The 27,369-nt window shown below is 41.8% G+C and overlaps 2 protein-coding genes across 8 annotated transcripts in view; both read right to left on the bottom strand.

The window, feature by feature from the left end:
* Positions 1-488: 488 nt before the first annotated feature.
* Positions 489-1,878, bottom strand: LOC111231199 (la-related protein 6-like). Its single transcript, XM_022758238.1, has 3 exons — positions 1,862-1,878; positions 1,593-1,779; positions 489-1,454 (listed from the first exon to the last, which is right to left on the bottom strand). Exons 1-3 carry the CDS (start codon positions 1,876-1,878, stop codon positions 489-491), a joined length of 1,170 nt encoding a protein of 389 aa, XP_022613959.1.
* Positions 1,879-5,312: 3,434 nt separating this feature from the next.
* LOC111230992 (receptor-type tyrosine-protein phosphatase F) overlaps positions 5,313-27,369 on the bottom strand; it is a 184,594-nt gene continuing 162,537 nt past the window's right edge. For all 7 annotated transcript variants that reach the window (XM_022757914.1, XM_022757913.1, XM_022757918.1 and 4 more), the window contains 12 exons: positions 26,347-26,444; positions 22,565-22,688; positions 21,999-22,174; positions 17,326-17,445; positions 16,399-16,553; positions 15,084-15,369; positions 13,654-13,832; positions 10,408-10,534; positions 8,994-9,119; positions 7,800-7,954; positions 6,830-6,965; positions 5,313-6,170 (listed from right to left, as the gene is read on the bottom strand). In XM_022757914.1, coding sequence (XP_022613635.1) covers positions 6,102-6,170; positions 6,830-6,965; positions 7,800-7,954; positions 8,994-9,119; positions 10,408-10,534; positions 13,654-13,832; positions 15,084-15,369; positions 16,399-16,553; positions 17,326-17,445; positions 21,999-22,174; positions 22,565-22,688; positions 26,347-26,444 — 1,751 coding nt within the window. In that variant the 3' untranslated portion in view covers positions 5,313-6,101. The remainder of the gene's footprint in view (positions 6,171-6,829; positions 6,966-7,799; positions 7,955-8,993; positions 9,120-10,407; positions 10,535-13,653; positions 13,833-15,083; positions 15,370-16,398; positions 16,554-17,325; positions 17,446-21,998; positions 22,175-22,564; positions 22,689-26,346; positions 26,445-27,369) is intronic.

Below are 27,369 nucleotides of genomic sequence, written 5' to 3'. Positions count from 1 at the left end.
ACATGTTGAAAGACAACACCTCTTTCTCGGAGAAAGTGGTAACAAGGTAAATCCATCCTGGCTCAAGAACAAATATACACTGCAATTTGCAGTGGTGACCAGACGAGCTGAGGCCCCAGGGGCGCAGAGGCCACTCGAGTTTCAAAAGGCGCGTCTGTAGATTCAGAGAGACTTTTACCTCAGCACCGCCTCTGTTTGTGTTACAATTTGTACCTTCAGCTAATATGTATTATAGTCTCTTTACATGTATTATAGTGAATTTACTTCCTACACAACTACAGTGTGACAAGTAGAAGAAAGTGTTTAGAATAACATGTTTGTGGGAACAGCTAAATGCTGCCCCCATCTGCCTGTGGTTTACAACTACATGTCTCCCAGAATAAACAACCTCTCACCAACAGAGATGCCAAAACTAATATAGCTTTTGTTGTTTAATGCAATAAATATTTAATTTGCTTCATAAACTTTTAAATTTTGGTAAGATTTTGTTATTCAGCACAGGTGGTACTGCTCCAGCCGCCTCTTCTTTCTTTGATCTGCTGCAGCGGCTTCCCTCTGCCCTGAAAACCCTTGGTGCCGTCAGGACCAAACGGCTGGCGCAGCACTCTTTGCATGCCACATGCATACGGGAGTCCGGGTGCTTTGGAGTTTAATGCACTGGCTGCAAATTTGCGCCTCAACACCCAGGGGATCCCAAAACTCTCTTTATCACAGTCTCCAGAGCACCAGCTCATTCTGCTGTACCTCACATTCAACCCAGAGAAGGACTGGCCGCTGCAGCTGGTGGAGATCTGCTCAGAGCTACTTTGAATGGAGCTGTTCAAAGTATTTTGGGGCTGACATGTATCTGGAGTCTTAGCTGGTGAAGAGGGTTCCTCCTTGACCAGATCCTCTGAGGTTTCCAGTGGATTTTTCTGGGACAGCGTGTACACAGATTTGTCCTCAGTTTTTTCTTCTGATGATTTGTCCTTGCTGATGTGATGCGTTGACTGGAATCCCAAAGGCACCACACACATGTCCTTCCCGTTGGACTTGTCTTCTTCTGCTTTCAGGACACTGTAGGTCTTACGGACCGCCTCTAAACTATCAAACTTCACCACTGCGCACAAATGTTGGCCAAGCTCTCTGTGACGTTTGGCGTAGCACTGCAGCTCCTTAGGTAGCGTTTTGCCAGGATGCAGGATCCAGACTGAGGTAACACCACTGTAAGCTCTGAACTGTAAGATCCTCTCTGAGAGGGAAAGTCGCTCCAGGCCTCGGGCTGCTCCGTCTTCTCCGGTTTGCTCCTCACAAATGTTCCAGACGAGGAGGAGCTTGCTGCTGGGGGAACACAGCAGCCATCGGGGAAGTGGCTCTATCCGCCTCACTTTGGTGCGCTCATCATTCACTTCAAGAAGGTCTGAGCGCTCTGCTGCTGCTAGAGTCATGTACCAGTTTGTGGTCAGGGCCTTTATCTGTGGCAAACAGTGGCAAACTCAGCTTTGTTTGCATTTCACTGCATTGTTTTTATTCAAATGTTTGGAATGCAAACACCACAGAAAGCGTTCAAAATCTTGCTAAAACCAAAGAAATGTGTCTTTTTTTTCTTTTACCTTTTTCAAACAAGTGAGGAGCTTGAGACTCACGTAGCCCTGCTTGTTCTTCTGCACATGTTTAAGCAGGAAGCCATCCTCTGCCAGGTGGCTGTTGGAGAACAAATCCTCCAAATGGGCTTTAATCTTGAAGCACAGCAACTCACCATTTCGCTCTTCCTCATCTTTGGCAGATTGTGAATCATCTCTGCAAGAAGACAGGACTCAGGATCATGATATATTGCAATCTAGATTAGTCAGCCATGTGATTTTTTTTTTTATTTCCTTACCCAGTTGGATTGCTCATGGTGTCTCCTGAGGTTAGGGATAACAGGTCACTAAGCTGCAGTGTTGTTTGGGCTGTTTTAAGTATTAAGGAAAAGCAGCAGGCTACATAAGAGCTGAAGAACAAAAAAACATGCACCTGGACACACTTCATACAGCCACAGTGATGTTGGTTGGTTCTGTGGGATCCAAAACAAAATCATATGATGCTGCAACAACCAAGATTCCACATCACACAATCATACATCTACCACTGACAATAACACAAAGTTACTCCCCTGTGTGTGTTTAAAAAAGGAGAAGCACTGTCATGTAAACAAACTAGAAGCTTTCATAAACAGAATATTATCACTGCTGAAATTACGGCGCAACAGAAATAACCCCAGCATATCAGTATTATTATCATAACACAAAAGAACAACAGCGTCATTATAGGTGTGAATTTCTGTAGCGTGCGGTTCAGAGCTAAGTGCACAATCAAATTAGAAGAAAATTATGATATTGCCGGACCAAATACACAATTCATGGCAGCACAAAGTATAAAACAGTAATTAGAATTTAAATGAAAACATTTTACTGCTGCTGCATGTCATTCCAACATGTTCAAAGCACCAACAAGTCAGTTACATGAAAATATGTTCCCTGTTGGTTTATGTGTTTGAACCAGTGCCCAGATAAATATGCAAAACCTGCAGCTCTGCAGTGACGGTTGACTTAGCAAGTTCCATACACATTTGTATAAACTGAGGAGTGATGCCAAGAAACAATATTTACATCTATCTGTATCTATTCATTAGACTGACAGTAGTGTCTCCGTGGTGACATACAAAAAACGACTGTCATTAGACTGTGCGTATGATATCTCTCCCTCGCTGGCTCGTTCCCAATGTAACGAACACTGAGCAGTTTACTCGACAGTGAGCAGTGAACTGAGATTTCACACAATTATGAATCATCATTATTCTGCATCATCTCTGACAGGTGCAGTGATACAAGACTCATCTTTGAATCGATAAAAGGAGATACATTGCATGGTGGGGTTTACTGTATAGCAGAAGTAGTAGTGTAGAAGTAGAACTTTTACACTCTGACTCAAAACACTTAAATAAAATGGTGGACAATAATCATAGTGCACGATATAGTAAACAGTTATTTAGGACACTGATGGGTAACACTGCTCTGATTTAGCATTCATCAACAGTATTTATAAACAGTGTTTATAATGTACAGTATTTGTCAGCAAGTATAACTTATCCTATAAAGACTTTTGTTATTTAATATTTTATATTATTACAACAGTGTTTGACTAAACATCAGTTTTACACACCAGCCTCCACTCACAGGTGCCCAACTTTTGTTGTTACAAACCCTCTGTCTGCACAAAGGCAGTGCTGGAACAAACTGTGTTACTACACCCCCTGATACATTATTAGGATAGTGCTGTACTGCAGGAAGTACTGCTGTATGTTGTTATCAGAATTGGGAGAAAAAGGCAAGTAAGGAAGACAGGCTGGTTGGTCAGAGGTTCATCCTACAGCAAGACAATGATCCAAAACATCAGAAGAAAAGAACAGACGGTGGCTTCACATGATGAAGACCAGCACAGACTGCTGATGTAAACCCCACAGAGGTGATTTGAGATGAACTGGAGAGAAGGTGAAAGCAAAGCAAACTGCAAACGCAACACATTTGTGGGAACCAACATGTCGGGACAAACTTTCTGAACAATGTTTAATTTCCACTGTAGAAAGAACGTCACGAGTGTGTTCAGCAGCTGAATGAGTCAAAATGTTAGCTTCAATTAAGGGTTTGAGATTCCATGATTCCCCTTTTTAATTATTCATTTGTTCCATGTTGAGTTTCAGAGAACACCAGGACATTACAAGTGGAAAAACTGAGGTGTTCTTAAACTTTTGACGCAGTGTACATCTGCTTGCAACTACATTATGGTGCGTTAGACACCACGTATTAAATGTTTGCGTACCGCTTCTACATGTTAATTGAGGGATTTAAAGTTAAGTGTTACCAGAAACAATTAAGAAAATTGGTTTTGGCAGCTTCTCAAAAAATAGGAGGGGGGTGGATATCCTTCAGAATTCCTAGCTACACCTCTGCAAACACACACATACACAACCACACACACTTCCAAATATCTAGACATGAAGTTTTATCGTTGGAACGAGCTCTTAGAAATCCCTTGAAACAAAGGAAACATGATCATGAACTAAAACTGTAGTGTTCGCTGGTGACCCCAGGGGCAAAAAGCAGAAGAACAAATTACAGATTTATCGGTCAAGCATTTTGTAAAATACAGCATCAACAAACAAAACTTCACAAGCCGGGATTTGTACAAAAACCCAATTATTTAACTTTATTAACATCAATGTTTTTTCTTTTTCATCAACAGTTTCTTTTTAAATTCCAGTTCTTTATCAACAAATAGAAAACAGACTGTGTGTACAACAGATCGAACCCCTACAGCACTAAGCATTCACAAGGTAAAAATGAACATTTTTGTTTTTCGCCAGCGTTTTCAAGTCCCCCCTCCCTTCCACTGCCACCTCCACCACCTCCACCACCACCAATGCTATAACGTTCAGGCCTCTCGGATCAGACGCTCCCTCCTGCGGCTCGTGTGGGAGAGGATGTGTGCTTGAGTAGTGCGATGGCCTGTGCTGAGTGAGGAGTCGTTCCTTTTGATGGGTGGGGTGGGGGGGGGGGTTGTGCTGTTTTTGCTCATTCAGATGGACAACCAGCTGTCAAAAGTTACTATGGTATTACAGTAGATACAACGGTGTTTCCATTAATACACACTCTAGGACAGCAGGCTCTCTGCAGTGTCTCTAGGGTTGGTAGATCAGCAGAATTAATCCTTTTAACAATATACTTTTGAAGCTGTGTATATATCTATGTGTAATTGTACATATATATAATCAATCATAATTATATATATATTTATAGTTCTATTTCTGTATAAAATAATATCAGGTTTCAGTCCAAAGGGCTGAGTCTCTTTCCCTCTGGTAGGAATGGTTGATTCTGTACAGGTGCCAGCGTTGATGGCTCTACTCCTCAGCCCATATGAACCACTTCCGCTCCTTTCAGTGTGTGTGGTTCAGCTCCATCAAACCGACCAGGCTAATGGGCAGCGAGGAGACGGGAGGGACTTGAAGAGCGTTTATATTCAGAGATCAGGGAGTTTATTTTCTGTCAACTACCCTTTGGGTATAAAAGTCTGTTTTCCTCAGGTAAGTTCTCCTCTGTGGAGTATGAAGGCCTCAATGCCATAGGCTTCTGATGAAAAACAAACAAACAAACAAACGAAAAGAGAAAACATAGAAATCATGTGCTTTCCATTTCTGTACACCTCTCATTTAGTCTCTTGTTAGCTAATTCACTTGTTTTTTTTTTAGCTAGCTACCATGTTTACAGAAGGATAACTTTATCAAGTGTGTGCTCTGAAATCAATTTTCTCAAAGTAGATTTTTTTTTTTTTTTATCGGAAACAGCAAGTGAAAAGGCAATTTTTTTCTGATGTATTGAATTGTATAAGACCAAAAACAATGTAATGATACATAATATGAATAACACAATAATGTCGTATGATAAAAGAAATCTGACAGCAGCTCAGAGAACAGTGGTCCTCCTGTATTAGTATCTAGGAACGTGTTAAAAATACATGTCCCTTGTGCTAAAGTACCCTAAGATAAAAATAAAAAAAGTACCGATTATGAAAATAATGCACGCCCGAGGCAGGGCAGTTTAAGACAGAGGAAATGTCTGATGTTAAAATGATAATTAAAAACGTGAAAAAAAAGGTATACTAAATAATAACATTTGACATAATGAATCGTAATATTGACAACAAAACTAACAAAGAACGGAGCGAATGCTCTCTTAGTGCTACCAGTAGCCTTTGACAATCAGGGAGGTTTGGCTTGGACAGAGCAGAGAGGCTGGCTGCCGGTCTGCCCTGTCGCATCTGTACAAGATTTGTCATAGTCATTGTAATGTTTCCGTTATTATTTTTAAAGCAAAATTTCATGTGGTTGGTTGAGTCGGCGTGGATCTCTGTGATTGGTTGAACTCGTCGCTGGGTCTGCAAGCACGTCCCATTCTCCTCCCCTCCGGTAGCTGCGAGGGGGTTGGTTTTTTAGGGGGGTCAAGTGAGTGGATGGTGGCTGAGATGGGACACTTGGCACACTCCTGAGAGGTTTGACCAGGGAGGCTGCTCGGAGAGAGTGGTTACGTTGCATAGTGGTCAAAGCTCCCCAAGTACTCCAATGCTGCCCTGTAGCACAACTGGTACTGGTCCTGTGGAGAAGAGGAGGACAGTGAGGAAGTGTATATGCAAGGTGGTGTGTTTCAAGCATTTCAAGGGGTTTGCAGCAAAAACCCTGGTTTTGTTTCTATACTTATGTCTCTGTATTTTCGAGTGTATTTATGAGTAATGAGTTTACCCATCATTATCTTGGTGTTACCAAGTTAAGCTGGAATACTTAAAAGTAATGAAGTGACTCCAGTCTACAACTTCAGCTGTAGTGCTGCGTGTTAGAGGCATTAGAGTATTCAGTTTCTAAATGTATCTGAATTTGTGAAAATATAGCTTATTTCTTTTTTAAATCTTAAAATGTTCATGAACCCATTTAAATTCACACCATGACTGCCTTCTTTAATGTGTGTTGCTAGTTTCTTAAATAGTGTATTTATTAATTCTTAATTCTTTAAATAAAAAAAATGGACACTAATCCTCTGTGATGGCACCAGATGAGTTTGCTGATGCACTTCTAAAACCTCTATTAAGGCAGGATTTGCCAGTGAGCCTTTGTTTCAGTGGAGCACTCCACAAAAAAGACACTTTAGATAACATCAGGTTCACACATTCAAAATATACAATATTGACTTTGGAGTGTCGCCCTGTCACTGTGGGATTTTGAGCCTCGACAACATCCTTGTCAGTACATCGTCCTCACCTCGGTCTGCACCATCGCAGGCCGCTGGGTGCGAAGTGTCTTCACTGTCTGGAAGAGGTCGACCACGCCCTCGTACCTCATCCTCTCCAGCACGATGCTGAGGGTGATGAAGACTCCGGTCCTGCCCACCCCGGCACTGAGGAGCACGCACACACACACACACACACACACACACACGGATATTTCATAAATCTACTGTCTGCTGACTCTTTATGACTTTAATGTTCAAAATTATGGATTTAAAGATCATTGTGTTTTCAAGCAAGTAATTTCAGGTTGCTCTGACAGACAGACAAGGGATGTAGTTTTTTTCAAAAATGTACTGAGTCCACCTGAGTTGTTAGCATGAGCATACTTTTGTTCTTATAATGCATTGGTTATAAAGAGTACATCTTATTTCACTGCATTCCTGGGTCCAACAGCATTTGCACATGAATATAAGTATTTTGTAAACCCTGATCAATGAGATGATAAGAAAGCCTCTTGGCATGACACAATACAGTTCAACAGTAACACACACTGCAGCCAAAACTGACCATAAAATTGAATCATCACATCTTTAATACAGTCAAAACATTAAGTCTTTCATGAAAGTAGGCTCTAATATATTAGTCTTAATTCGTTTCAGCTAAGTGTACCTCAAGACCTGGAAAATGTGTGTAATTCTTAGAAATGGCTTTAAATGACGAAAATACCATTGAAATGACAGAGGATAGTCATAAAAGCGTAGACAGTCACAGCTAATCTGAAATGTGGTTTGTATCTCTGTCATTATCTCATGATGCTTGTTCTTGTGCGTGTTGAACACTACAGATTATATGAAGCTTAGTCATTTATAAGAACTCATTTATAAGAAATTCAAACAGTAACATTTGCGAGCATGTACAAAACTCTGAAATAGCGATAACCCATCACACCTACAGATCTTGTTTGAATTTTATGATTAATCTGTTCCATCTTTCCTCCTTACCTGCAGTGTACAGTGATTGGTCCGTCCTGTCCAAACTGTTCCTTGGTTTTGTGCACTTGTCCAATGAAATCGATGAAGCCCTCTCCAGTTTTTGGCACTCCTTGCTCGGGCCAGTCAGTGAACTGGAACTGGCGGATTGTTCTGGACTGGCCATCCTGAGGGGCAGCAGATGAGGAGTTTAACAACATTTGAGAGGCATTGAAACGTACAGAGAAAAATAGAAAAACGAATATGATGTATAACGTGTATTTTATTCATCAGAGTTAACATTAACATTTTAATTAATCTCTATGACCAAATAACACTCTGCTATGTTGCAGCACCACCTTTGCTCTAATGTGCCCTCAACAAAAACAACACCGTGACAGTCTCTCAGGTCGAGGTCCGCGAGCATCGTAACCCTGCTGGTTTTTCACAGCGGCCATCTAATCATCTAGTTCACACCTGGGATGTGAAATGAATAAAGCTGACAACCTGGAAGGAGATAAAATCAGCAAGGCTGTGGCATCCAAGGACCAACACTGAACTGCCACACATCTGACAGCACTGTGGTGTCAGCATGTGTGACTGAATGTTTTTTGGTTTTTTTTGTACAAATCAAGACTTTATTTTCCAAATCTCTCTCTCTTTCAGTGCACACATACAGCATATACATGTAAGAGAAAGGAGGAGTGGATGTGGGATTAGTGTGCTGCTGCACTGTGAGCCTTCTGATGACAGTAAAGTTTATTTATAGCTCATTGAAACTACTGCATCACAGGGAGTTCCAGTACTGGCCCTCGGGGATTGGAGGATATGCTTTTCATGTATTTTCAGTGATCTCAAAACACACACACACACATCCAGAAGCACACAAACACACACATACAATCCAAAGAGCAAGCACACTGTTACTAAATCTGGGTAAAAATGTTTGATGGCGCATTCACTTGATGTCAGCCTGTCAGGAGAAATAACACGGGATGCGTTCTGATCATCTCTACCTTGAAATCAGAGTTGGTATAATTCTTAACACAACTGTCAGCATTTATATGAAAACCTTAAATGGATTTGGAATGGATGGTTGTATTTGTGTAAAATGCCAATCAATCCTCATCCCCTCCCACCAAGACACACACACATGCACACACAAGGGCAAACACACACACAAGGGCAAACCCACAGATATTCACACACACAGTGAGGCCAACATACCCTGGCATCTGTGACTTTAAACTCTCGGAGGATGTACTGGGGCATGTTGTACTCAGCCATCGGATCCACCACAAAGTATTGGTACCTGGCTGAGCGCTCCGCTGGCCAGTACTGATGACACTTCTCCTACAAAAGAAAAGGGAGGCAAAAAAGATTTAAGCACTTATACTTGAAGAACGCTTTTTCCAAACACATTCAGGGGAGAAAAATGACTTTTACATAATGACTGTCTGGCATACTAGGACAGAATATTTTCATTATAACAACTAACTGTACCTTATTAGTCATTCTGAGTCATGAGAAGGTCTCTGCTTACAAATGGTAATCCAGATAGACTTATCTGTGCCTTTTAAATACACTTTAATGGCAAAAATATTTACATAATTTGTTTGTGTCCTTAACTACAGCGATAATGTGCATAAGGGTTTTTTTTTTTCCATAAACTGATTATGGATGCGAGGATGAAAAAGCTGTAAAAGGCTGTTAAGTGCTGTCACAATCACCTACATAATCACAAGAAACAGCTCAGTGGAAGATATTATGGATTAAATCAAACCAAGATGACTACCCTGATGTTTTTTTTTTTCTTTTTTATCTTAAAAGGAATAGTTCAAAGTTTCTGAGAGATGCATTTATTTGCCTTTTTGCTGAGTGTTAAAATGAGATGATTGATGCCACTCTCATGTCTGTCCCTTAAACATGAAGCTGGAACCAGCAGCTGTTTACTCATGAAACAGAGGGAAACAGCTATCCTGGTTCTGCCCCCAAAGGTAAAAGCATCTGTCGACTTGCACCTCCTTGATTTTTTTTCTCCGTATCTTTGTGTTGGACAGTTGACAGTGTAGAGGCAGACAGGAAACAACAGGAGAGGCAGAGACAGGGGTATGACGTTCAGCGGAGAGCCAGGCTAGCTGTTTCTCCAGTGTTTGTGCTAAGCTAAGCTAACAGACTCCTGGCTGTAGCTCAGATGTGAGAGTGGTATTGATTTACTCATCTACTTCTCAGCAAGAAATGACTAAGTGTATTTCCCCTTTGTCGAGTTCAACTATCATAAGCGGTCTATGTCTACAATATGAAAAGGTCTGTGAATAAGCATAACATTTAGCTCTTGTTACCAAAACTGACCATTTTTAATAAAGTGTAAAGCATTCATGCTATATGGGAATTATCAGAACTCTTGGAATGCAACCAAATATTGACAAATCTGAGCCTGTTTCAACCCAGATGCATTCCTTCCACGGTGATGAAGAAGTTAATTTTTAACCAAAGTTACTGTTCAGGGTTGGACTGAATTAATATTTGAGCACTGTGACGCAGTAGCTCGGCTGAACCCAGCCGAGTATTGAGATTATTATCATCCACTTTGACCTTACAGGTGCTGCATGCATTTATGTAAAACACGTTTGTGTATTACCCGTCCCATCTCTCGTAGCTTGGTGAGCATGACGACGATGGTTGAATTGTGCTCCCACAGCATCCTCCAGAAATCCTCGGTGGTCTCGGCCAGTGGGCCCTGTGTGGCCAAGTAGGCCTTCTGCTGTCTGAGGACGCGAATGCACACAGAGGAGGCAGAGATTAAACATTACACAAAATAAACATAAACTTTATTGCGCTTTCACAACTGGTATTATAAAGCACACCACAAAGCAATAACCAGAAAAGGATTTAATGATAAAGGAGTGCTGTTGTTGTAGACCGTTTAGCAAAGACTGTTAATCCACCCCCACCCCCCGAAATTTAATAACACATAGGATATAAGACGCACAACGAAACTGATGTCTTAAAGAACGATCAAAATACATTCAGACACAAATCTTTTCAAATAAAATTCAAAGGCTGCGCAGCTTCCTGTGTTACTCCACTTTTTGTTCTATGAAACATACCATCTGGCAGATATTTATATACAAGGCACCTACAGCAGCATGACTTGTAGGAAACTGATTCATAACCCATAAAGGCATGTTGTTAAAAAGCATTCAGCTGCAAACTGAAGATAATGTAACGTTCTGTTGTCCTTGTAGTGTCTGTCAAAAACGTCTCTGCAATTATGCCGACAACAAATTCCTACACATTTAATGAACATAGCAAATAATCCTTGGCAGCTATCACCATCATTGAGCTATTTAAGCCTGCTTAGATCCTCTCCTTCTTCCTCGCTGTAACACAACACAGAACGAGAGAGAGAGAGAGAGAGAGAGAGAGCACTCGATACGCTCACAAAACTAGAGATGAGCTCATCCACTGAGGTGCCAGGGCTGTGCTTGTGTCCTACGTGACTTTGGTCCGGCTGAGCAGTTCATTTCGTCAAACAGCAGGTGGCAGCAGCGCGCTGATCAACAGACACAGAGGTAGCTGAGTAATCCAGCACACAAACACGCACATGATTGTGCACACACTCACATGTTTGTAGCACATGTAAGCTCGCATCCAGGTGTACGCATTTTCGCATGCAGTAGTTTTGCATGTATATTCAGACACGGAACTGCACACACGCACACACTCAGTCACACACTGAGCCACGGCTGAACAACTAATGAAGGTGCTGCAGGCAAGGCACTAATGTGGAACCGGGAGATTAGAATATGCTCAGGGCCTCGCTCGCACAAATAAAGAAACAACAGATTGGTGGAGAGGAGATGGCATACGAGGAGGGGGAGGCAACAGAGTGAGGAATCAAATTAAAAAGATGAAAACGGGGGAAAGAAAAATGCAAAGCAAAGAGCAGAGAGATGTACAAAGTACAGAGAGAGGATGTAGAGAGGAAAATGTGGAGAGATGAAAAGAGTGAGCACTGCTCTCTCCAGCTGGTCATTGGAGTGCAAAGTAGTACTGACTGCCGAGGAAAGGAGAGGAGAGGAGAGTAGGGAAGAAAAGAGAAGCAAGGAGATGAAAATGTACGAAAAGGATGAATGCTAAATTTCAAATTGATAGGGTGGACCCCTCTAACCTCCCCATAAAACGGCCCCTAGCCAAAACAAAAACAATTCTAACCGTATCACACAATACTGACTTCTCTGCACACAGTGTCCCAATGAGCATGCTGCCAAACAGCACAAAGCACTCTCTGCATCATCCCACATGACTGCAGTGCTTGAGGACATAGTGTTTCATTTCAACCTCATTACAATGCTAAAACTCCAGCCTGCATCAGAGCATATCCAGGGCTCGTGCCCCTGATAGCATAGCTGGAATCAATGGTTCGCCTCTCATTAGCTTAGCATATTATTGGCTTTTCTTGAAGGCGCTGGGGTGAAGGGCACTGGAGGCTCCTGTTTAGTTTTTATTTATGCCTGGGCTTAAAAGCAGCTTAATTACACAGTGCCGCCGGTGCACACAACAGGTCCCCACCCGGATATGTCTGTCTCTGCCATGATGTTTGGATGGAAAATTAAGATGGTGAGTGAGAGAAGAGGGTGGGAGGAGAGAGAATGAGCAAAGAGGTGCGAAGGAGACCGATTACAGAGGAGAATGGAGACAGACAGAGATATAAAGGGGTAAAAATAAAAAAGGAAAAAGAGAAAAGCGGAGGAAATGGAGAAGAGAAGAAAAAGGGGAGGGAGGAGTTTGGAAAACACACTTCATTACAATCTCTCTTGCTGCAATTATGCTATTTACACAGCAACAATGGAGGGACGGCCTCTGTGGAGCATCTTCTCATTAACGACAGGACCGTAGAAACAGGGGGGGTGGGGGGTGGAGGTGTTGTCTCTGTCGCAGCCCAGTACGAAGCAGAACCCCGTACGGACTGAATGGCATTTCACGCCTGCTAAATCCATCCCCTCGCTGTACACTTCAACCACAGAAGAGTCAGCTCTGTCTGTCTCTGCCTGAACTTATATAGATATAAAACAGAGAGCTGCCTTTTCATCTTCCTCCCTCTAGGAAGCAATTTGGACTCACAGAGCACACAAGGACATGCAGTAGCTTCGATATGAAAGTGGTAGTGGCTTAGCGGATGAGAGCCACATCAGCAGAGCGGGGAGTAATTCGTGCAAGTGGATACTACCCACTGTGGCCTCATCTTCAGTCCCCTCCCATACATTTTTATCTAGTCCACTGTGAATATTTTTTGTATTTTTCACACCTGTAAAAATCTCTGATGGCAGAAAACAACTGCAGACCTGTCACATTCAGTGCAGTCAAGGAAGTATTAGGAAAGCGATGCGATTTCTGTTCCGATTTCTGGCTCCGTACTCAGGGCATTACATTTTAAATAAAACAGTGACTGAGGTTAAAGTGCTGACTTTCAGATTTAATTTAAGGATGTTCACATCCATTTTAGGGGAACTGTGTATGATTATAGCTTTTTTTTTTATGCATAAGCCCCAGATTTTTAAAGTGAATATAAACTAAATATAGTCATTATATTTAATGTGTGGTTACAAATCTTGCTCAGTCAATGTGTGCCTGAAGTCTATGACTCGTTATCACCATGAGACATTTGGTATTTCCCTGATGATGCTCTGCCAGGCCCGTGAGGCAGCCATTTTTACGTTTTGCTATTTTGGGGGCTTTTTACCTTCAGTTTGGTCCAACCTGCTCATTTGGATTACCAGGTCTAGACTAATATCACCCTTGTACTTAAAAGCACAAAGTCAGCACTTTAACTTCAGAGCCATTGTATTCAACTCAAGTCTTGAAGTATAAGTCCTTTGCTGACCTGTAGCCGTCGATGCAGCTGGCGTTGATGTAGTCTGAGCCCTCGACACCACGGATGGGCTGCAGGCAGACACGAGTGGACTCAAAAGGCATGATGTTGACCAGGCGGTTCTTGAACTTGTTGCAGGGTAAGTTGGCGCTGATGAAGCGTGACGTGTGGGCTTTGGAGTTGGCCAGTCTCTGTTTATTAAAAGGTGGGAACAAACCAGACAGGACGAGAGAGATGGAGAGAGAAAAAAATGAGTGCCCTGTGACCTGAAGTAAACATACAAAGAAGTCTGAAATTCTTCCCTGACGAGTCTTTATTCAGACAAAGTTTTCTGTCTAGATAAATAAGAAATTCAACAGAAGGAGAGACATCAGAGTCAAGTAGAGACGGCTGCGAGGTATTTTAGATATCGACTGGTATAACTAAGTGCAGTGGACTTGTCTCTCATAGAGTCCCAGAGCCTCCTAGGAGGACTGTAGGCGTGACAGGCTCAGAGCTGGCAGTGGTCAGAGCACAGATGGACAGCACAGGAGTGTGTATGGACAGTCATGGTACTCGGGGAGAATTTGTGTGTGTGTTGTGGCCAGACTGTGTGGGCATGGAGGCTGTGGCCCCCACATACACTGCAATCATTCTCTCACTCTTTCATTCTCTGTCGTTGGCAGAAGTGTAGATGCTATTATCACTTCAAACAGAATGGATCATGGTCATAAGAGGGCTAATGGCAGAGCCGCGCTGGGAGGAAAGTGTGTAATAACATCACAGCTGATGGCTATTGACAGAAGGTGTGCGTGTGATTGCAAGTCACCTTGAACACCAGCTGTGTGTATGTGTGAGCGTCAGTCATTTTGTCATTCTCCACGCGGAGGTGTGTTCATGTGTTTGTGTTTCTGTGTTTATGTGTGTTTGTCCTGGTCTGCCTGTCCCTGAAACATGTGTTTGTGTTTGTGTTTGTACTCGTGCTACTACGCTCGCTGCTGTGACGCCTCAGCACCAGTCTGACCAATACAAATTTCTGTGCTTTAGCTTATTTGATTGAATTAATTATTTCCGACACTGAAATGAAGGGGCACTTAAACGTCAGAAGGTTCGCTTCTTTAGTCTGTTGCACTTTGGCAAACTTAGATAATGTAAGAGAAATAAGCCTGGTGCTTGCAGATCAGGGTGGAGTGAGATACGCATGCAGAATAGTAACATTATTTTTTCAATTACTGTTAATCATTAAGTAAAAGCTAACATCATTTCCTGTACAGTGTCAGCCCTGTGTACTATCCAGTAAACTATAAATTAGAAAAAGCTGTTCTAAAATGTCTTTTGCTAAGTTAAATGCTTCATTACATGCTGTAGGAGTCAAGGACAACCCAAGTTTATTTTTTACACTGAATAAGTAATCAAATAGAGCCTTGAGTAATTCTTGTCTGAGGAGTTTGTGCATCAGTCACCTTGAACTCCAGCTCCATGGCAGTAACTGTCTCGCCGGGCGGGGGCTGGGTGAGTTTCTGGATGTGGGCGTACAGGTTGCGGGCCAGCACCTCAGTGTTGCCACAGGTGGCAGCCTCCAGCAGGGCTTCGTGGATGAAAATGTACTGATCTTCGGTCTGGACCATGTAGTTCCTCTGGGCACGCATGCACGTCACGTGGCCGTAGATGTCTACGGACTTCTCATGCTTCATACGCTCAAGCATGGCATCGATCACGATGAAGCAGCCAGTCCTACCCACGCCCGCACTGATGGAGAGAGACAGAGAGCGAGGAGAGGTAAATCATTTTATGTTTCACTGTATATAACAGATACTTATATCATTCACACAACTGTAATAAGTTAATGTATAGGTCACTAGAATGTATCATATAGGCTACAAATGAGTTCTGTATTATAAGGTGTCACTATTTAAATGAGAACGTTAATAATAATAAAGTTAATTTCTCTAGCCAGCCCCTTTTGCCGTGTATACACTTATTATGACATACAAACTGTATGTGTGTCTATCCAAATGTGACTATTCAGTGCAGAAATCAGAAATATGTCAGAATGCATTTAGAATAGTATTGTAGTGTAAGGTAAGCTTCCCGGTCTTATCATGTTCTCTCTCCGTGCTTGACAGCTGAAAACTGGACATTATGCTTTCCAGGTGAGCTGATTTACACCCTGCAGCACAAGAGCTGGACCATAATGAAATTGCTGCTGTAGAATGTGCAGAAAATTTGACACTGTAAAAGCATCCTGAGAGGCCTGATGACTGGCTGGAAAATACAAAACACAGAATAACTGAGCCCAAATGAAGGAGGATGAAAAAAGATGACCCAAAAAATAATATTTGAACATCTCTGTTGCACATGGTGTCATTTACAATGCACTTGTAACACCCTTTGATATAACACACCTCTGCCCTCTGATGTGACACTGTCAGCCATAAAAATCATTAAAAGGAAAATGATCACGTCATAAAATAATGATGTAATGATTTATAATAATAAAGTATTGGTTTCAACTCTAATACTGACAGTATAGCTAATTTCATAATGATATTCTCTACAAATGATATTTTCATGTTATTTCAGTATTAATGCATTAAATATAATGTTGGATTAACACATTTTGTTTTTCAGGACATTGAAGGATGTTTTTGAGTTGATGTCACTCCGTCAATTAAACACGACATAAAAAAACAACATGAAATATAAATCAAGCAATTACTTGTATACAACTGTCTAAAGAAAGAAGAAAAGAACCAGTTCATTTCCGTGGGCACCCACCTGCAGTGGACCACCATGGGCCCTGCATCTGGAGGATTGCAGGACTTTACCCGCCGTAGGAAGGCCAGGATGGGGGTGGGGTACTCTGGCACCCCATGATCTGGCCAGGCCATGAACTGGAACTGTCTCACCTCTCTCTTCTCACTAGAGCCATTCTACAGGAGAGTGAGAGGCAGAGAGGTGTAAGCTTGAGCATAGTGGGATGTTCTGACATTGTGAAATGTAACTGGTTGCCTTTAAAAAAAAAAAGAAATTTGTCATGCTGGGAACAAATGTTTTGAACAGGTAAAGGTCACACTATTTGATGAAAGGGAGCTGAAATTCTACAGTTAAAATGCAATGATGTGATTTAATTGTCAGAAATGTAGCTATTTTAAGCAAAGGTCGCGATTGGGCTCATAACTTTGATAGCAGCACATAGTGTGCTCTACTTTCTCGGCTGTGATCACTCTGAAAGTGTAGGTGCAGATAATATGTATAATTTTGGAATTCAGCAGAAACAGTTTCTTGGCATTGTCACCATTCCTTATTGAAACCAAGTAACTTTCTCCAGCTAGAGACTTGCATTTAATTGGGAATTATAACAATGTTAGAAATTATAAGTAAGTAATGGAAGAGGAGAAGTAAAAGGACAGAGTATCACTCACATCACCCAGCACTTAAGTATATGAATCAATGTGAAAAAAATGAAATCTTTCATTGCCTTTTAGAGAACAAGAGACAAATTTTGGACGTTAAAAACCAATTACAGCGGTGAAAAAACGATTCCAGCTGTAATAGCCTTTATCGGTCTTCAGGAAAAATAAGAAATTACATTTTAAAATATGACCCCATTAATGATGAACAGCAATTACCTGCTGGGAACATGTCCTTCATGAGCATGCCTCGCTATATGGTTAACTGCAAAATAAGAAGGCAGCACTGTACCTTGTAGAGGGCGAAGGTACGGACGCTGTAAGTGGCCAACTCCACGGTGTCAAGCATGGTGACCTGGATCATCCCATAGGTCTCTGTTCCTCGCGATGGCCAGTACTGGTCACACTTCACCTGGCAGGGAGAGAGAGAGAGAGAGACAGAGAGAGAGAGAGGGCGTACTGTCAGGAGTGAACTGCCTCTTACATCCACCGTGAGGCCAGTGAGAGGCTTGTAGGATCACACTGATTAACAAGGAGGGAACATTAGAGGGGTCAGATCAAAGGCTTTGTCCACTGTCTAATTAAAAACTGAAGACTCAGAGTCAGCTGCTGTATCTCCTAAAAAATGAGCACCAGTGAATCTGGCAGATGCATGTGCATCCATGTGTGTCTGCATCTGAAACGGGCTTCAAAAGGGCATTAAAAAGCCCACTTTGTCTTTTACCAGCCTGTGATCATTTTCAATTAGCTAATTGTCAGGTAGTTCGCAGCCCTTTGTCATGTATGCTTTTGGTGCATTTGTAATGATTGGGTGCTGCAATGTGGAGGGAGATGTGTCTAAAAGCCTGTTCTGGCCTGCTGTGAATGGACAGCAGGTTCAGCCACCTGGCTCCATATGTGCAGCGAACAAACTTAACCGTGGATGAGGCTGAAGATCCTTCGAACATTGCCACAGAGAGGTTTTGCTTCACTCCATGGATATATGAAAATGCCAGACTGGCCTTTGACACAATTTTCTCATCACTCCTTGTGCTTTGCAAGGCTTATTTGGCATTAGATTGGAACAAAGACGGACTTTGACAGTCCTCTTCATCACTGAGATATCTACATGAACCCTTCTGCACCAGATTGATGAAACGCACTGCTGGCTGTCATTGGCGTTTGGCTCTGCTTTTCAAACAGCAATAGTAAGGTGTCTGCTCCGGAAACATTGCTGAACACCGCCTAAACCACTTGTGAATAATTTACAGTCAAAAATAGGCCATACAGTTACACAATTGTGCTTCATGTGATTTTTACACCTAATTTAATAGCTGTTCACAGGGTCTGCGTGTTTGGGGTGATGAGTCACATCATTATTTAAACACTGCATAACCAGCTGAGCTTTCTTAAAGCTTCTGGGTTCAGCAAAATCTCAGAGAATGTTTTCGAGACTGAAACAGCAAAACCTGAAAAGCTTACAACATGTAGTTTGACTCTGTGAGGCAGGTTAAGTCCCTAACAATTGTCTTCCAAACGACGTGTCTTCAATCAGTCAAAGGCACTCTGAACAACAGCATCAGCTAAAAATTTTTTTTAAAACGAAACATTTTAAAAGTATGTAGGGAAAATTAGTCATCTCAGATAAGCAAGAAAATGCTGCTATACTTTCATTTTCCATATAGAAACTGAACAAATGCAGGCACTGTTCTAATGTCAGAATTTCTGGGACTAGGACTTCTTGCTGCTATTGATTTGGATAACATGAGAGGAAGAGATGTGATGCGGGTAAGCTAATCATATTGATACTGCAGTGCCGAGCTGACATTTGGAAGCACCTTGGCTGTCTCAGCGAGCTGGTACAAATCGACAAACAAAAAGAGCTAAAATTCACCCCCTCACATTTCACCTCCCCTGGTGACAGCTCCCATTCAGAGGCAGAGGCAGACCTTGCAGGAGAAACTCAATTGAGTGATAGGGAACCGCTTGCAGTATAAACATATGGATTAGCAGTCACCACTGTAATGAATATCTCTGTGCTGTCTGAGGTTGGGTGGCATATTCTTCCTCGCAAGCAAACACACACACACACACACACACACACACACACACACACACACACCGCAGGTTTCACTATCATCTGCTTCTGCTTTGAACCTTGCTTCTCATATGTCGTCACCTGGCCTTTTGCAGAGGACACAGACCCCTTATCTAGACAGACACACACAGACACACACACACACACACACAGAGACACACACACACGAGTAATACTTCTGGTCTCATTTCAAGTTCTGACCTTTTAGGGTTTTACTAACTGGTAATGATAGTGAGAGAGGAAACTGAAATTTGCCTGCTGCCGGATCTCATCATATTTGTCAAGCTCCTGCTCTGTTTGGCATAAGACATGGGTTGGGCCGGGTGGTGGGAGGTTGACTCACACACCATATGTGTATGTCTGTGTGCGTATGTGAGAGAGAAAGACACAAATAGAGGATGTGTATTTATGTAAAGGGACTGGACAAAATAACAGAAATCCCTGAAAATGTAGCAGCACCACGTGTCTAATCAGGGGTACAGGCAGTTTTCTGTGATGTTTTCTAATTATCTTATTAAATGTCTATTCATTATCAACTTGCAAACATTGTTTGTTTGATGCAATTTGCAGCCTGATAGGATTTTTCAGGACTGCTCCACTTATTAAATAAAGTCATTTTCAATGCAGTGGCAAATTTAATAAATTCCATTCACTGTTTGCTGCCTCATATTGCACTGGAAAGAGTTATTTAAAAATTGTGACAGACATTTATATCACATACGTAATCCTAATTGTCATTTAACTAAACATTTACTTTGTATAGTGGAGGTGGTAATTGGGATTTATACATACAATCTTTTATTAATACACAGTTAACACATTCATTTACACTATATGGCAAATTCTATCAACAGTATAAATGTCAACATGCAACTAAAAACTGTTTTTAGGGTGTTAAGACAGGAGTTAGTCACCCCCTCCTGGTTTGGAAATCAAACTCCAAAGCTTTGATGATGTAAAACTAAAGAGCGGCTGTTTCATTTCAGGTTCCTTATGTTGTGAGATCTCCATTATTTTGTTCCTATGTACAGTATACAGTATATATGTGGCTGTGACTCTGGGATCAAAGCATGGGAGCATGGTCATCTGTCACAGAGCTGTGAACCTGCCACTCTGACACACTAAATATTCAGAGAGGTATTTGAGAGGATGCGTTTATTCTTGCTGAGATTGACTGAAAGTGTCATGAAAGTCATCTCATCAAACATAACCGCACTGCAGGTATTCTCCGAGGTACAAATAAATGAGCTCTGCTCCAAAAAGACATGGTGCGCTCATAATTTGGCTAAATGATGGATATCACTGACAGATCAAAATTAAAACAGATCATAGTGTTTTGACAGATGGCAAGTAATTTAAATCTTTACTTAACAAAGAGTTGCTTTTTTGCATACTCACTGTGGATGAATTGAGCTTCAGGCAATGACCCCCCCCCCCCCAAAAAAAAAAAAAAATCAATGCGTATGATTTTGGAAATGAACTCTTTCATTTACAATCCCTGTTACTTCCAGTTCTTATTTTGGGGACTCTTTCATTAAGGCACCGTATGCACACACTAATAATGCACCACATACTGGCAAGGCTCCACGCTGGTTTATTTCCTCCAAGGATTTCATGAGCATGATTTTGTGATGGTAATTAAATAAACCCATCCCAATTTTGAATCTCAAGTTTCCCATGTGCTCCTTTTTTTTGCTTTTATTAGCTTGAATGTATTTTTAGGAGCCCACGGGTGTTGTTCGGTGACAATCCTCTTAACTCTTCAACTTCAGAGTTTTCATTATAGCACCGTGGCTTTCGAGAGCCAAATTCAGAAAGTGCATACACAAATGAGACGCTCTATGTCTATAAAACCTTGGCATGGTGTTACAAAATTAAATATGTGGCAATCAAGTATTGAGCTCTCTAAGCAATTTCTAAATAATGAACAAAAGAGAATTCACATTATTATGAATCTCTAAATATAACTACACTGTACATGTTCATAATTAACCGAAAAACGTACCTTGCTTTCAGTAAAGGGTATGCGTATGTTGTCATTATATGCAAAGTTACCATGGCAACTCAACCATAAGCGGCAAACAAACAGTGGGAGGGAAAATGGGAGACGGTAAAGAGCTATTGTGCAATTTTACTTCACAAACAGATTTAGAAGGAATTCATGCAGAAATTTTTAGAGATTGCTGAAGACTTGATAGAAGAGAAGCAACATGAAGCGATACTGTCCACAGACAACCAAAATATCCTTTGAAGTCCTTGTGACTTTGATCAGGCTGACAAATCCTGCTTTAAAGTAGGACTGGGGGTCTATATGCCTTCAGGCTTTGTTGGGTGTAACGTTACTTCCCTGCCGTCGAGCTACATAAATATATACATATGTATGTCAGGGAACTCAACTTCTGGCCGCATTTCAACTTTGCACATTTCACATTTGAAAATCTGTCTAATATGCCATAGTCCTGTCAAATTCAATGGCCCTAAAATTTACAAGATAGTAACTTGTTTTCCCCCTAATATTGCAGCTCTCCCCATCTGTAGCAGCCTCCTGTTGGCTGATAGGTAGTGCTAAAGGTTGTTGTATCACATAAAAAAGTGACATCAATTCTCCTCTATTCTTCCATTATATGCTGCAACCAAATGTGTTTCGATGACATTTCACAACAGGAAAATGTGTTTCTGGTTTCTTTCTTTACTAGATAAACACTAAAACATTATGAAGTAATCATTTTTATTCATATGGTGTTTATGATTGATAAATTATGTAATTAAATCTTTGAGTATGCACACATCAATAAATCAATGCATCATAATTAACTGTTAAGGAATGAGGTCACTGACTGATTGCTTTACTTTACAGTGTTTTATAGTAAATCAGTGTCTCTCCTTACCCGTGACTTCTCCTCCAGTCTAGTCATCATGACGATGGTGTTGGATCTTTGCTCCCACACCATCCTCCAGAAGTCGCTTAGTGTCTCTGGCAGAGGCCCCTGTGTGGCGATGTAGGCATTCTGCTTCCTGTAGCCATCAATGTAGTTGGCGTTGATGTAGTCGCTGCCTGGAACAGCTGTAACAAGGAGCAGCGAACATTGTTATGGTTATTTGATCTAACAATATTGCTCGGTCACAGAGATTAAATTAAGATCAGAATCATTAATAAAAATGAATGATACATTTATGGAGATTTCTTCTTACTGATATTGAGCACTTTGATACAGATTGTACAAAGACAATCTACCTCTATCAATCACCTATGATGCATGGTACTTTCAAATGAACATAACATACTGTATCAAAGAAAAACAGTTACATGGGCTTTGTGGATAAAAACTCAGATTTTCTAAAGTAGCAGCTGCAGGCAAACAAAATGTCCCTGGTACTGATGAAGCAGGCCTCAAGCAGTGGCAGCCTCTGTCAATGGCTATCTGAAAGGTTAAGTGGTTACATGAGCTCTTACCATCAACAGAGGTGAGCACCACTCTTGAGTGGTCATAGGCGATGACGTTTGCATAGCGATTCTTTGGCTTGTTGACTTCCATGTTGGAGTTCTCCCAGGTAAACTGCTGGCCTGGATCAATGGACTGTGTGAGAGGGCAGGGATGAAAAGAGAGGGGGCAAATAACAGAAAGACGGAGTGAGAACAATTATAAGAGAGTGGACACAGAGCCAAGAAAAGCAAAGAGGAAAATAATAAAAACACAAAGGGAAGCTCTTGAGTGCAACATTGGTAAGAGGATAGGGCAAAATTACACTGCTGTCTGCTGAAACCCATTCTGCAGCAGTATAGTATGGACAACAAAGCCTTTAAATGGAACATACACCCACATCATGTCACTTGAAAAGCCACAGTGGAGTGCTACAGGTTAGCGGTTTTATATTGTGTGGGACACTGTGCAGTCTGAGGCTATCAGTTAACAAAGCGCCATATTGCAGGCTACACTGCAACTGCTGTCAGTGCATTAACGGGTTAATCATTTGCATGACATTTGGGACTTGAATGCTAACGAAGCAGAAATATGAAGGCACTTGTTTCACTCAAATCATCATCATTGATTGAGCCAAGAGAGGCAACATATTTCTCCAGTTTCTAAATCCAACATGATGAGAATGAATTGGTTTGAGCTGTTGAATAAGTCTTTTGCTGAATCTTGCAGGCAAACACAAACACTCATCCTCTCCCTTTAGGATGGTCCTATTGAATTACCAAATTCTTAGAAGTCACATGCATGACTGCTTCTTGTAACGAAGCAGATTCCTCTCATTCTCTGTCCTCCTTTCTTTTCACATCTTCTATTTCTGTTGCCTTTTCCTATCTCGTATTTTTGTTTCACCCCTTCGCTTATATCTTCTTTCTGTTTCTAGCCCTTTCCATCTTACATCATTTGTCTCCCGGGCTGAGACGACAGTAGACTGCATACATATTGATCTAGGGAGATATGTGACGGCCTCCCATCCCTTGGCTCAATAATGTCACAGAGTCTCTTGTTATTCTGTATCGATCCCTCTAAGCTCACACCGGAACCATGTCCACTAATTCCCCGGACCTTTCGCCTCCCAAATCCAGCAGGACTCAGAGCGACACCTTCGAAATTCCTTCACTTACTTACTGTGGCTGTAACGCTAATTTACTTATTAGAGGTTATTTCATGTCAAAACTTGACAGCTCAAACATAATGATAATTATTACTGGATAAAGGATGAAATAGAGGGTGCAAGGTGAGGCCCAGAGAGAACACTGGGCCATTAAATGATAAAACAGCAACACAACAAGTGTTGTACTAAGCCACACATGAGGAAGGTGTGGTTTGTCCTACTGTAACTATCAAGATGTTGTACAGCAAATTGGCCTTCAGTACTGTCCTACAACAACAATAACTTTCTAGCTCCCGCTATGTCTTCCTACGGAGGAAAGTGACACCCACATAGGTATAAATATGGTATAAGTCTGAACAAGTTATTTTAGACCAGACTATTTTAGTGCACATGGTATTTGATTTTGAACAAGATGAATGAAAATTGTGGATTTCTTATATGCAAGAAACTTTTACTGCAGCTCCAAATTGTTGAGCGCTGAGAGTCATGTGGGTATAGGCCTATTGCTGCTGATGAGCTCAGCACTGCCAATTTCTCTGTCCATGCCTGCCAGTATGAAGAGAAAGATTTCATTTGCAGTCAAAACATGTCATATCCATTTGAGAGCTCATTGAACACAGCAGGCCCACTACACAAACAAGTAAGGTAGAGATGGTAGAAAGAGGTGAGAAGCAAACGCCGAAGGTATTCTCGCTGACACACTGGAAATGCTTTCAAATGAACATAATGATAGTGCTATGACGACTGCAGCGTGATATTGCATCCCACGTTAAAAAAACTGTCAGGGGTGCTGCAGTATGCCTGATTGACAAATTCTGCTCATTACCCAGTGTTCTCATTGCTCAGTGTGATGCGGACTGGCGTTGGTGGTAAAGGAAGTGTCAGGCCGCCTAAAACATCAGGGAGAGGAAGTGGTGAAGCCTCTACAATTTCTGTGCCTTTGGGGTAAGGCACAACGGGAGCAGCCGGCGAACGTGACTGTGACAAAGCGCCATGAGCTCTGCCACAGCGCCTCAGCTGGCACAGAGACGGGCGGCCATCTGCCGGGCATGGAGGGGGTCTTCCCTGGCTTGGAATGACTGGTGCAGGGGGGGAATGGGGCTGGGCTGGTTGCCTGCAGTCATACAAGCCACTTCTCTGGCTTGATTCGTTTACACTAACTCAACAGGCCGGGAGGGCAATGTGCTGGAGAGGCACAACACAAGAAAGCACTTAATTGAGTGCAGATTTTTACCAAGGCCTAATTATCTCCCCAGTTAGCTGTTAATTTCACAGTAAACCACATCAAAAATCTATTACAATTACATACGCTATTATAAAATGTGTAACTCTGTTTACAAACATTTAATGTATATTCCGTCAAGCATTATAATGGCCCTTCTCACAGACTTCATACAAGACTATTCTTTTTATGTGTTTTATTCTATCCTCATTAATGGAAATGGGGTGGACAAAATATTCCCATTAGTATAAGACCAGACATTTCAACAGCTCAACAAATTACAGCCTCAACAATGACCTCTCTCTAACAATTTCAAGAAAAACTGATAATCTTCTTAAAGGTGGGATTTATGCATGACTGTTCTATTAGAAGACATTAGATGGGAGTACTACAACTGAGAAGAAAATGTATGTAATCATGTATGAAATCTGAATGCATAAGGCCTTAATCATGTGAGACAAAATGCCCAAACATGGTTGACTAATAAAATGAAGCACCACATACGGTTCTAAATGTTTTTTTTTTTTATGTGGGGAACACTGCTGGGTAGATAATAGAACAGTTATATAAGCTTTCAAATAGATGTTATTTTCACAGTAAACACTGGACAGGGCAGATAACAGAGCAGTTATAAATGTTGGCTAAAGTTTGGACTCGTGGTGATGCTTGGGGAAAGGTCATGAGGTCATCAAAATAAATTTGCTGTTTCTCTCTGGAGTGTGAAATTGCACTGCAAATTTCATGCTGGAGCAACGTATCGTATGCTGGTCACAGACAGACAGTGGCAATCACATAACCTTTTAGGTCACAGCGAATGTAAAAAAGATCTACAATCACTCCGACAGCCTAGTTGGATCCATCGATGTGAGGAATAGAGCTGATTAGACAAAACCAATCGAACAATCAGAACAAATAAATAAAAGACAGCTCTTGTTTTTCTGCATTCAAGGATGCCTCTTCTCTTCATCTGGCCTTGCTTAGTCCCAAAACCAACTTTGTGCCACTTTAAATGCAAATTTGCTCCTTTTTTTTTTTTTTTTATTTAAGGAAGAACACTGACACGAGATAATCCCTTGCAGAGTTGCATCGGAGAGACCGCTTGCAAAATAACATTCTTCAGGGAAACATCAAGACGCACACAGATTGCTTTAGCAACTCGCCACCTGCTAGCTTTTTGAAAAAGCATCTCGCAGCATTTAATGTAAGTGTTGGTTTCCTGGTGGGATTGGTAATAGAGCTGTAAAAATGACTGAAGAACGTCTGTGAAAGAAGTCTTCCATAATCCATTAGAATTCATGCATATGGGATCAAAGAGACATAAACACCAAACTTCCTCGTAGACATGATAACAAAAAAAAAAAACCCACATTTGTATGCTTGAAAGACGCAGAGACACTGATACACTATTAGTGCATGGCTCTTACCTCATACTCCTGGGAAAAGCGGAGGCCGTCGTTGGCCTTCAGTCGCTCAATGTGGTCAGCCAGGTCGACGACAGGAATGGGCGGGTGCTCCCTCATCCCTGGGAGAGGAAGAGGAGGAGGAAGAAGAGGGAAGAAGACAAAGACAAGAGTGAGACCTGGCTGTTCCTACATGATACATGCACATCGACTTGCACAAACACTGGTTGGACCACAGGGTGAGTGAGGCTGCCAGTGGGACCATGAGGTGGCTGTGTAACGGTGAGGAGAGTGCACTTTGTTCAACAATGCATGAAGAGAGGGAGAAAAGAGAGAAGAGAGAGAGAGAGGGAGAGAGAGAGAGAGAGCGAGGGAGCGCGCAAGTTGAAACAGGCTGGTGACATTTGGTGATATCGTCATGCTAAGTGAGGAGGACAGAGGTGGGGCTGGCTCGGCGATGCACATGAGTGACTGGGTGAGCATGCTCCTGGAAGGAAGCAGGAGGCAGACATCTCTCTGACTCCACAACGCTCAATTGGTGGCAGAGGTGGGATCAGAGCAAGAACCCACAAGTCTCTACAAATGAGTCACACTGTCACTTCCCAGAGAGGAAAAAACTGACTGGTCACCAGCCAAAACTCATTTCTTTGAAAATCTCTTTCCCTACAATAGACTATCTCTCGGCCCAGCCTGGAGCGCTTGGGCTGGATTAATTTCAAACAACCCCCCTGCCGCTCTCCAGATTTCTCATCGCTGGGTTATTGGATGATTTATTGCTAATCTACCGACACAAATTCCCCCTGTGCCTCTGAACTTGGCAAGGCTCTGTGCTTAAACGGATTGCTTGGAACTTGCCCTATGTGTTAAAAGTTAACTGTATGCCACGCATGACAACGCTATAAAGTTATACATGGAGCATCATTAACCTAACATATAGCCTTGAAGTCACACAGAGATCAGAGAGACACTTTCAAATGCTATAGATATAAACATTAGCGCCTTTGGCTGAGCGAACCTATAAGGTCATGGGTTACGCTTTCAGATGAA

This window comes from Seriola dumerili, unplaced genomic scaffold (assembly GCF_002260705.1).
Source record: "Seriola dumerili isolate Sdu_G_001 unplaced genomic scaffold, Sdu_1.0 BDQW01000291.1, whole genome shotgun sequence".
Classification (NCBI taxonomy): domain Eukaryota; kingdom Metazoa; phylum Chordata; class Actinopteri; order Carangiformes; family Carangidae; genus Seriola; species Seriola dumerili.
Note: the sequence above shows the minus strand (reverse complement) of the source record. Positions and strands in the feature narration are given on the sequence as shown.